Source organism: Alosa sapidissima, chromosome 2 (genome assembly GCF_018492685.1).
Source record: "Alosa sapidissima isolate fAloSap1 chromosome 2, fAloSap1.pri, whole genome shotgun sequence".
In the NCBI taxonomy this organism is placed as follows: Eukaryota; Metazoa; Chordata; class Actinopteri; order Clupeiformes; family Clupeidae; genus Alosa; species Alosa sapidissima.
The window spans coordinates 8,219,002-8,230,950 of record NC_055958.1 but is presented as its reverse complement, the minus strand read 5'-3'; the positions used below and the strand labels follow the sequence as shown (position 1 = coordinate 8,230,950).

Genomic DNA, 11,949 nt, shown 5'->3' with positions numbered 1-11,949 from the left:
GAGCCCTGACGCTCGGAGAGGCACAGAGAGGCCTAGGAGACAGTGCGTGTTCTCACACAGGCCGCAGCTGCTCACAGAGGCTCCAAAGACTCCTCTCTGTCCCCTGCGCGCGTGTGTGTGAGCCTGGGAGCATTACCCTGTATCCTACTCCTAAACTTAACCCAAAATAAACACGCTAATCAAACTAGCTAACACCCTCTATGCTAAGCCCGCAACACAAAGTGGCAAACGCCCCCCCCCTCTGGGTACCACCCCCCCCACGGACAACCAGGCTTAAGCACCGATAAGTACTGGTGCACTGTGCCCCACTTAAGCTAACCTCGCAAGGGTTAAAGCCTTAAGCAGAGCCGAAAAAATCTCAAACCCATGGTATACCTGCGGGTTCGTATATGATTCCGGCCCTAGCAAACCTCCAGGCGCTAACTCAAGAGTCATATGTGATGAACATGTAACAGACTGTCATTCTCCCATACTGCCACTAAGGGGCCAAGAGTGAAAAAGTGCTAACTCAAGACTCGTATGTGATGGAAAATGTAACAGACTGTCATTCTCCCATACTGCCACTAAGGGGCCAAGAGTGAAAACCCGCTAAGTCAAGAGTCGTATGTGATGGAAAATGTAACAGACTGTCATTCTCCCATACTGCCACTAAGGGGCCAAGAGTGAAAACCCGCTAAGTCAAGAGTCGTATGTGATGAACATGTCACGCTAGCTGCGGATTCACATACGATTCCGGCCCTAGCCAACCGCCTATCTCCGCGACGCAAGGTCACAGCGAGACGGGGGTGGCGGCGTTGCGTCCGGAGCGTCAAAATTAATCTAGAATCTCACCCGATCCTGAGCGCCCCCTCCCCCACCCCCCCCCAAACACACACACATTAGCTTAGGCTAAGGCCTTGTGAGAGGCCTACTAGCTACTGTGACGGGACGGGCCGGGAGAGGCCTGGGGATGAGTGCTTGTGCTCAGACGGGCTCAACTCGGGCCTAGGAGCAGGGAGAGACACAGAGAGCTGCGCTAGACCCCCCCCACCAAGCACAGCCACACACACGCACACACGCGCGCGCAGGTGATAGAGAGGGACAGTGAGAGGGGCCTGTTGCTCAGAGAGGCTCCAGCTGCTCAGAGAGGCCCCAACTTATTATTATTATTACATTATTATTATTAAAGTTGGGCCTAGATGCTGTGCCTAGATGCTTGGGCCTAGATGCTGTGCTATACCCACTGCAGCACCCCTACACACACACACACCCACCCACAGGCCCCAGCTGCTCACAGAGGCTCAAAAGACTCCTCTCTGTCCCCTGCGCGCGTGTGTGTGAGCCTGGGAGCATTACCCTGTATCCTACTCCTAAACTTAACCCAAAATAAACACGCTAATCAAACTAGCTAACACCCTCTATGCTAAGCCCGCAACACAAAGTGGCAAACGCCCCCCCCCTCTGGGTACCACCCCCCCCACGGACAACCAGGCTTAAGCACCGATAAGTACTGGTGCACTGTGCCCCACTTAAGCTAACCTCGCAAGGGTTAAAGCCTTAAGCAGAGCCGAAAAAATCTCAAACCCATGGTATACCTGCGGGTTCGTATATGATTCCGGCCCTAGCAAACCTCCAGGCGCTAACTCAAGAGTCATATGTGATGAACATGTAACAGACTGTCATTCTCCCATACTGCCACTAAGGGGCCAAGAGTGAAAAAGCGCTAACTCAAGACTCGTATGTGATGGAAAATGTAACAGACTGTCATTCTCCCATACTGCCACTAAGGGGCCAAGAGTGAATACGCGCTAACTCAAGACTCATATGTGATGAAAAATGTAACAGACTGTCATTCTCCCATACTGCCACTAAGGGGCCAAGAGTGAATACGCGCTAACTCAAGACTCGTATGTGATGAAAAATGTAACAGACTGTCATTCTCCCATACTGCCACTAAGGGGCCAAGAGTGAAAAAGCGCTAACTCAAGACTCGTATGTGATGGAAAATGTAACAGACTGTCATTCTCCCATACTGCCACTAAGGGGCCAAGAGTGAAAACCCGCTAAGTCAAGAGTCGTATGTGATGAACATGTCACGCTAGCTGCGGATTCACATACGATTCCGGCCCTAGCCAACCGCCTATCTCCGCGACGCAAGGTCACAGCGAGACGGGGGTGGCGGCGTTGCGTCCGGAGCGTCAAAATTAATCTAGAATCTCACCCGATCCTGAGCGCCCCCTCCCCCCCCCCCCCCCAAACACACACACATTAGCTTAGGCTAAGGCCTTGTGAGAGGCCTACTAGCTACTGTGACGGGACGGGCCGGGAGAGGCCTGGGGATGAGTGCTTGTGCTCAGACGGGCTCAACTTGGGCCTAGGAGCAGGGAGAGACACAGAGAGCTGCGCTAGACCCCCCCCACCAAGCACAGCCACACACACGCACACACGCGCGCGCAGGTGATAGAGAGGGACAGTGAGAGGGGCCTGTTGCTCAGAGAGGCTCCAGCTGCTCAGAGAGGCCCCAACTTATTATTATTATTACATTATTATTATTAAAGTTGGGCCTAGATGCTGTGCCTAGATGCTTGGGCCTAGATGCTGTGCTATACCCACTGCAGCACCCCTACACACACACACACCCACCCACAGGCCCCAGCTGCTCACAGAGGCTCCAAAGACTCCTCTCTGTCCCCTGCGCGCGTGTGTGTGAGCCTGGGAGCATTACCCTGTATCCTACTCCTAAACTTAACCCAAATTAAACACGCTAATCAAACTAGCTAACACCCTCTATGCTAAGCCCGCAACACAAAGTGGCAAACACCCCCCCCCCCTCTGGGTACCACCCCCCCCACGGACAACCAGGCTTAAGCACCGATAAGTACTGGTGTACTGTGCCCCACTTAAGCTAACCTCTCAAGGGTTAAGGCCTTAAGCAGAACCGAAAAAATCTCTAACCCATGGTATACCTGCGGATTCGCATACGATTCCGGCCCTAGCAAACCTACTAGCTCCGCTAGTGAAGACCGCTGCCAAAAGTATCAAATGTGGAACACACTTCCAAATGTGGAACCCACCACCACAAATGCTCACTAACCCATAGTTGCATCATATGTGAAATCCACTGCTAGAGACATCACATCTGAAGACCACTGCAATGGCATCGTATATGGGGAATCCACTACATGATTGTCACATATGACGCTCACTCCCACAGTTTAAAAGACGACCTGAAAATTTTTGTTCACAAACTAGTGTGTGTGACTCGCCTTTTGACCCAGAGAGCGCTAAGAAGTTGGAACATTTCACTGACGGAAATTGGAATTGTGGAGGCTACAATAAACGGTATGGTACACAGTAAAACATATTTTTCTGTTGTTATTCTAAAGAAATCTGACCCATGTTTAAACTCTTTGGGACAGATGTGCATTCATGCTCTGAAGACAGCAAACTACATGTTGATGTACTAATAACCAGCAAGCTGACTAGACCATTTGAGTGAAATGATTTTTTCTTAAATTATTTTCCTTTTCAGGGCCTACATAACTCATCAGGATTGGTATTCCTTGGTTGTCAAGCAGCATTGACAAGTAAGTACCACATGGAGCAGATAGCAAAGCTCAATGGATCAGACATCCTACTCATAACATTGGTATTTCACTATTTCAATGAACTCTCTCTCTCTCTCTCTCTCTCTCTCTCTCTGTGTGTGTGTTTTTTTGCATTTATTGAAGGATGGCCGCTGATAGGCGTATTGTCTACTGCCTGTTATGTGAGAAGCCTCATGAAAATTTGTCAAGTCACCTTAAGAAGGCCTGTATGAAGGACAACACAGAAGAAGAGCGTAACGCTGAGTTGACCAAGGCCAAAATATCCCAAAAAGAATGGACGAGAGTGGGCAGACGTTGGGAGTACCATGAGGTTGATTCCTTAATGAATGAGGAAGATCCCCTCCGTGCCCTCATCGACCGGCTGAAAAGCAAGGGCTTCTTTATAGTCAAAGACCCATCGGAAAGGTTAGATTCTCCCTTTAAATGACTTATGGTTTCAATCTTTATTAGTGTTCATAAGGTGTCTAATATGTGTCTCTCATCTGTTGTTGGTTATAATTAGCTCTCCAGCTGAGCAACGGCAGCTTCTGCAAGACGTCACTCCGTGGATGCGCAGTATGGTTGCCAAACTTAAGACTGGAGTGAACGTGGCAACAAACTACACGACACAGTTCCGATACTTTTGTATGGGCGTGTTGTCTGTGGTATACAACAAATCTTTGAAGAGTATAGAGACTTTCAAAGTACGCAAGTGTCCAAATTTTATTCCTGCACAACAAAATTAAATCATCTCAGTCATGAAATGCTTTGCATACATTTAAAGGTAAGAAATTATACCTGTTTCAAAAAAATTGTGCTCATTCATGTATACCATCTGCTCTACAGACTGCAGGTTGGGTTGATAGACAGCAGACATCAAGTGGTGTGACCATCCAATTCAGTGATAATTCAGTGGCCTGTACACTCAGAAAGGAAGAAGAAGAGGTACTGTATGTTGCCACAGTCTAAACGACTTGAATAATGTATTCCAAATTCAATCTGGTTGCTGATATTTTCATTTAATTCAACAGTGGTTTGAGTTGTACTTTACCAAGATACGGCCACTGGCTTTACTTAGACAAGATGAATATATGGACGACGAAGGCTGCTTCTTTCTAGGACAGAATGGTGGTCCCATTGCAAACACAAAAACAGATTTACAACGTCTTTGGAAGTTGTAAGTATATGTACTGTGCACACACACACACACACATACACACACACACACAAGTACACTGTATAAGTTGATCCACAGACACCAGCTAGAAGATGTTTAAATTGGATCAGGTTCTATTTTTTTCACAGTTCATGTCATGCATACATAGGTAAAGCATATTTATCTTTCCATGTTGTAAGTTGTGAGCAGACGACTCAAAGCAGTGAGCCGATTCCAGAGGATACACAGACAGCTAGTGGGAGGTGTGTGCAAGCAGTGGTATATGTTCTTCCAAGGTCTGTGTCATGCACACCAGTGTAAACCATATGTATTTTTTTCCCATTTACTCAGTTGTGAGCAGACGACTCAAAGCAGTGAGCCGATTCCAGAGGATACACAGACAGCTAGTGGGAGGTGTGTGCAAGCAGTGGTATATGTTCTTCCAAGGTCTGTGTCATGCACACCAGTGTAAACCATATGTATTTTTTTCCCATTTACTCAGTTGTGAGCAGAAAACTCAAAGCAGTGAGCCGATTCCAGAGGATACACAGACAGCTAGTGGGAGGTGTGTGCAAGCAGTGGTATATGTTCTTCCAAGGTCTGTGTCATGCACACCAGTGTAAACCATATGTATTTTTTTCCCATTTACTCAGTTGTGAGCAGACGACTCAAAGCAGTGAGCCGATTCCAGAGGATACACAGACAGCTAGTGGGAGGTGTGTGCAAGCAGTGGTATATGTTCTTCCAAGGTCTGTGTCATGCACACCAGTGTAAACCATATGTATTTTTTTCCCATTTACTCAGTTGTGAGCAGACGACTCAAAGCAGTGAGCCGATTCCTGAGGATACACAGGTGGCTGGTGAGAGGTGTGTATTGTGTTTGCAAACAATTATCTTTTAAGGTCCCTGTTACACCAATGTAATGCACATTAATTTCCCTATATTCTCAGTTGTGAGAACATCAGTCAGAGCAGTGTTTCCCAAAGACTGGGTTAGGTTATTTGGGTCGTCAGCAAAATGTATGTTGTGTAATAGGCCTAACTTATACCATTTAGCCAGGAAAGCTATCAGTTTTCTATTAGGATAGTTTACCACAGTCACGGCCCTCTGCGCAATTTTGCATTTAGAATAGCTCTGAAACTGGGGGGGGGGGGGGGGCAACACGTCGCACAGGGGACAGCGTGGACATCTCATTCGCAAAATGAAACATTTCTGTGCGGACCACGCAGTGGCAAAATGCAAGGGACATCAGCCTAATCAGCTATTCAACTTGAAATCCAGTCAACTAAAGCAGGCATCCGTATGCGGACATGGCTATTCAATTTGCGTCATAGGCTGTAGATAGTTTTGATTGTAGATTTAAAGTTAATAGCAACCTCCTCACATTCCTTATTATTTCGGATTTAAAATGCTCAACAGTGCATTATTAGGCTACAATTTAAAAGGACATTTTAAACGCTACTATTTCCTCTCGTTTTCCACCTCGCAAACTCTATACCGTAGGCTACAGTAAAGGCGCATTATCTTTTGACTATTACACGAAAGCCTCTTGTTCTGATATTTATTCATTTCACATTCTTACAATCTGGTGAAAGGTATGTGCTATACGAATGAGTGAATGCTTTAATGTAGCGCTTTTGAAAGTACACCCAGCAGTCCTGAAATTAACCTATTCTCATAGCTCTTCTTCCTCAGCTTTGAATACAACAGCTCTTGACCAGTTTGAAACATTTGTTGAAATGTTTCCCGTCACTCTCAACGACGAACCACCCACAAAAAAGAGGAGGATGAGCGCTGGATTTGACACCAGCTTACAATTCCATCTCAGCTCACATTGGCAGGCATCAACCGACTTTGGACAAAGTCCGTCTCGTCATCTCCAAAGAAAAGTGGCACGCAAACCTCCCGGACCTTAAGGATATTCTTCAGGCTTGGATATCTGAACAGAAGACGAGCATTGAAAAGGATGGCAAAATCATAAAGGCAGTTTCGGAGCAAAAATGGAAAGGGCTTCAGATCCAGGACTTTGGTGGAGATAAGGGAAAAGGTGAGCAAACAAGAAACATAACAAATGAAAAGCAATGTCAAGATTTGAAATGGACATGGCCGTAAATATTCTAGTCTGTTCTGTTGTAGGTGTCGTTGCCACCATGCCATTCACCAAAGGAGATGTCCTTTGTGACTACCATGGCCGAATAATCCCGGCATCTGAAGGAAAGAAATTGCTTTCAGAACAGCAGAGTGGAGAAATGGGCTATCTTTTTTTTTTCAAGACCAGAGGTGGTGCCAGTCTTTGTATCGATGCACAGACCTTCCCTTGTGAATGTCACCCCCTTAAAGACACATTTGGGAGGAGGATGAATCATTCTAAAAAGAAATTCAATGTCAAGCCGGTACATTTCCAATTGAAATTCCCTGATGGTTGCAGAGACACTATACTGTTCCTGGCATCAAAGGATATCCAGTGCAATGACGAAATCTTGTGGGACTATGGCGTAAACAAGACATCATTCAGAGGTGAAGGTCTTGACTTGGACTGGTTAGATGAATGAGACAAACATTTTTCTGGTGTTTGCTGACATTGCTGTGCTGGATTTGCCTCCTATATGCCGCTTTTAAGCACCAAAAAAGAACGTATGTGTATGTTGATTTGTATTCAAATAAAGTTCAAAGCTCTAGACTCTGCCCAATATCTCTCTCTCTCACACAAACACATACATACACACATACACACACACTGCTAGACTATGTTCTCTCTCTGTCTCTCTCCGTCTCTCTCAAACACACACATCACCCATTGTTACATTAATGTAATATTAGAGCAGATATGTGTCACACATCATAGATTTAGTGCTGTGAGAGTGAGTGTAGCATCATGCAGAATGTTTTAGAAGGCCTGCTGGTTAAAAAACGGGTGCTCTTATTTACACTGGCCTTTGGCAGCTTACATTTTTCAGTATCTGGCCTGCATACCGAAGAGTTTGCCCACCCATGTTCTATGTGTTTGAAGCAACAAAATAAAGCAAATGGAAGTAAAATTTACTCAAGCATTTTAATGGTACAAAAAATAATAACAAAAAGCAACAAAAGAATAATCACAAGACAAACTACATAGACAATGACTGTGATGGGGTGGCATTTGCATCTGGAACAAAAAGAGAGAGAAAAATAATGAGTAATAATGTAACACAAATACACAAATTGAGTATTTTGCTTCATACTGGATTTACCCATTCTGTTCTGTCTCCGGGGAGGGGGGGTCAACCAGGGGGGGTGCGCTGGGGGGGGGGGGGGCGGTTCATCGGCAACATTTCCGTATACAGCACTGCAGAACACCAGAGATAAAAGACATTTCAGAAAGATCATGAAACATGGGTGATTTTTGGAGCCCAAGTCAGATGCTGGTTTTATTTACAATGATGCACATGAAGGGGGAGAAAGTATGCTTTCCAATCAAATTACAAGTTCCACATTAATACTACATAGATCTGGCACCAGCATGCGTTCTGCCACCTAGTCATTGTCTGGACATGGACTTTGTGTCCCAGAGTGGATGGGGGGACAGGGGGACAGACAGAGAAAATGTGTGTTCGAGTACCGTAAAACTTCAAATAATCGCCGAGTCCCTAAGAGACGCCTGTCTCTTTTAAACGCCTGGCGTGGCTACAGGTTTGGGTTAAAGGCCGGTCTCCAGTAGAGGCCTGGTCTGTTTTTTAGTTTCGGGTTATTTAATCTTCTAAAACCCGTCAGATCGTCTGTTTAAAGATTCGCAATGACACGAAACCGTTACAGAAAGGAGGTTACAGCAGTGTGAATTAGATGTTGCACGTCGTTACAAGCCGTCGCAAAGCATTCACATGTCTGGTCACAGTTGCAAGGTTGCATCAAGTTGCTGCTCATCTCGCTGCGAATCTTGGGTGTGATTTGGGCTTAAGTATGGCGTAGAATGCGCACATTATGATTAGATGGCATTAAAAGACTGCAGCGGGGAAAAGCTAGAGTTCCAAATTCCAAAACTTTTTTCCCAATATGAACTTTGCCTATGTCCGACTTCGTCATCGTTCAATTCATCCCTTGTGTTTAAAATTTGCGGATAGGCCGATGGTAAGCTGGTTTTTATGCTGGCAACAAAACCAGAACGGTTCGCGAACTTTATTCTTTATTCTAAATGCCATGGCGATAAAGAGAAAGAAGTCAGAAAAGGAATTTACCTTAGACTAGGCTATATCAGAGCCCGTCTACGGACATTCTCTGGCTATATAACCTACTGAAATAGGTTTATGATGTAAAGTCAAGTGCGCTTCTAGGGACTGGTGTTTGTGCGCACAGTTTTTATTGATGAGTCAGAGTGGCAAGTGCTGCGCATAGTTGCAGTGGAATGTGGCTGCCCAGGGCATTATAAAACTTCTCACTCTTAGACCTACTCATACACGTCGGTGAAATGGCGTATTTAGCTGTCTAAATTTGAATCATATGCTGGGGGAGAAATCGTCGGACATCCATGATTATTTTGTTATTCAGCACCCCTGGTCAAAAATATGTTCCCGTGCGCCTGGAAGTAGGCTATGATTTGAATGTAGACTGTTGTTAAATTTGGCAAATACAAAACGGGAGAAACAATATGGTTCATGCTCTCTCATGCTGTTTCATTCATGCCGAAAAGTAGGGAGAATGAAACATTAAGCACGTTCCACTTTTGCATAAATAATTCCTGAACGTTTTTTTGTCAGGGCTGATAATGCAACTGTATTTGACAAAGGCTATTTGCTAGTGACAAAATATGAGCTTTCAGTGTGATACGATCTCTTTGTAGATTACGTTTAATTAAAACGTGGTTCATCTGTTCTGGCTATCCCCGCTATTTGGATCTTACTGTATCTCACTCAATGAACATCTCAACACTAAATGAATGATACAAGGATACAAGGATACAAGGAAGTTTATTGTCACATGCATATAGTTACTGGAAGTAAGAAATGCAGTGAAATTATGTCTGGTGTCAGCCTATTTGTGCATTTATGGGGGGGTAAAAAGTGCAGTAGAAGAGGGGTTTAGTAGATTAAGTGGCAAGGGCTGCATAACAAAAAGGTGGGGGAGGATTGGGATTGGGTGGGGGGCACCAACAAGGAGCACCCAAGAGCAACAGGGGCAAGGAAAAACTCCCTTACCAAGGAAGAAACCTTGGGCAGATCCACGGCTCAAGGGGCTAACCCAACTGCCAGGGGTCTTGGTGTGTGTGTTGGGGGGATGACAGGGGAGATGGGGGATAGTGTGCTGTGTATGTGGGGAGAGGGCAGTGTGCAATATGTGTGTTGGAGAAGCTTCCTCATGAGACAATGTGCTGTGTATTGGGGGGGGGGGGCAGTGTGCTGTAAGTATGTTGGGGATGTGTGTTGGAGAAGCTTCCTGATGAAATAATGTGCTGTGTATGTAGGGGGGGCAGGGACTTACTATGATGACTAATGATGATCCGTAATTGTCATCAGATAGCCTAGTCATATAGGTAGACATTCAGTGTGTTTGAAATAATTAATTCGATAATATTTTCCATCTTTGCAGAGGAAAAGTTTTGTGTAAAGGGAATTAAAGGCCTGTCTCATATAGACGCCTGTCTCTAATACTAGCCGGTGCAGTTTGGCGATTTGGGAAAATAAAAGCCCAGGCTATTATTTGGAGTTTTACGGTATGTATGTCTGTCTGTCTGTGTTTGTTGCTTGCATACATACTTTTACAGCTTGTCCTCGGAGGGGGGGGTGGTCCAATTCCTTGTCTGGGACACTACACATAAAAATAAAAATAAATTAAAAACAGCCATTATCAAGAAAAGTTCCACATTTACATCTAGATTATCTGCAAGGCAAAATGGAATAAAATGACATTTTTAGCCAATAAAAAGGGGATAACAATGAAGTAATTATATACATATATATATATATATATATATACATAAGTAAGTATATACATATATACAAAGTAATAACTTTGACTTTGACTTTGACTTTGAATGGTGGAATGTGGTTTTGGGTCACAGCAGAGCCTGAAGGGCTTCATCAATTAGTGGTAGAGTTGGGGCCCTGGGCCACTCGGGCCGATCTGGAAACATTTGAATGACAAACGACGCCAAAAAATACAATTTTCATGCCTCCTTTGCCAAAGAAATGTCTGATATGCTTGAAATTCCATATTTAGCAAATTCAAGGGAGGTTTAGCCTATTCAGCATTCATCATTAGATGTGATTTCGCGCGTTTCAGGCCTGCATGTAAAATTAAATTCTGAAAGTGAAAAGTGAAACTCTGCTAATGACAGGCTCACATGTGGATATTGCTGGTGAAGCCTAGTGGAAGACTGCCTATAGCCTATTGGTAATTGTAGTGAAATTCTGCCAAGCGCAGATCTGACTTGTTACAGTCGGTTGGAAGTTGTGGATCAATAAATGTAGTGGGCTAGCCTTGTCAGTCGTTGTCACGTCAAGTTATTTTTAAGTTTAAACACAACGCAAAAGTTTTACATAGAACATCTTCATATGGCCATCTCTGCTACACGGTGCACAGACAATCTGTTGCGGTTTAGCCAGTAGGCCTAGGCTAGTTTTGAATATGACAGGGGGACGGTAGTCTTCCTGATTGAGCTTAGGCTACTTTACAATTTTACTGTCTCTGAATTTATTTCGTTGTTGGCCATGTGCACATAGCTGCCTGTTTAACAGTGTTTCTGTATTTAACTCTGGCAAGCTGTTGAGACGTTAGGTTATTGGTTGAATGTGCCAGGCTGTTATTGTCTTCTTCGTAAAAGACGTAAAGCAACATAGCCTACCACAACTTTTTTTTATGTTCCAACTAGTACATGTTGTGCAATGTTGCTAGGAAGGATTTAGCATTGCAACAATCACATTCTTAGCGTTTTAGGGGAGCCTCGCGCTCTATAGACAGTCTTTTGATCAAAAATGATACTAATACTATACTATACTAATGATATTTAAACATGCAGAACAAAATTGATTTAAATGTAAAGAAACCAAACCAAGAACCAAAACACTTCATTCATTCACTTCATTTTTAGCCATGATGATACCCACGTTCTCTCCATAGACAGTAACCTCTTCTCTTCTCTCCCAGGCTTCTCATCCTCTAGCGCCATTCAATTAAATACGCAAATACGTGATGACGTATTGACTGCTGCTTGCTTTACTGAGGAGTTGGCATCACTGACTGACATTCCCTCCACTT

The 11,949-nt window shown here is 44.5% G+C and overlaps 1 protein-coding gene and 1 long non-coding RNA gene across 2 annotated transcripts; one reads left to right on the top strand and one right to left on the bottom strand.

Moving 5' to 3' along the window:
- Window positions 1-2,931: 2,931 nt before the first annotated feature.
- On the top strand, window positions 2,932-6,513 carry LOC121699744. The gene is made up of 10 exons (XM_042082119.1): window positions 2,932-3,321; window positions 3,512-3,566; window positions 3,711-3,992; window positions 4,090-4,270; window positions 4,413-4,511; window positions 4,598-4,743; window positions 5,225-5,287; window positions 5,376-5,438; window positions 5,527-5,589; window positions 6,418-6,513. Exons 3-10 carry the CDS (start codon window positions 3,712-3,714, stop codon window positions 6,437-6,439), a joined length of 918 nt encoding a protein of 305 aa, XP_041938053.1. The 5' UTR covers window positions 2,932-3,321; window positions 3,512-3,566; window position 3,711; the 3' UTR covers window positions 6,440-6,513.
- A 1,242-nt stretch (window positions 6,514-7,755) lies between these two features.
- Window positions 7,756-8,005, bottom strand: LOC121703030. The gene is made up of 2 exons (XR_006029381.1): window positions 7,953-8,005; window positions 7,756-7,867 (listed from the first exon to the last, which is right to left on the bottom strand). It is a non-coding gene; the product is annotated as an uncharacterized LOC121703030 (long non-coding RNA).
- Window positions 8,006-11,949: the final 3,944 nt, after the last annotated feature.

Excerpts from the sequence above, each read along its gene's own strand:
- LOC121699744 (XM_042082119.1), top strand. The coding sequence starts at position 3,712 with ATGGCCGCTGATAGGCGTATTGTCTACTGCCTGTTATGTGAGAAGCCT. Across the intron at positions 5,288-5,375 it reads ACACAGACAGCTAGTGGGAG|TTGTGAGCAGACGACTCAAA; the intron begins GTGTGTGCAAGC and ends CCATTTACTCAG. Across the intron at positions 5,439-5,526 it reads ACACAGACAGCTAGTGGGAG|TTGTGAGCAGACGACTCAAA; the intron begins GTGTGTGCAAGC and ends CCATTTACTCAG.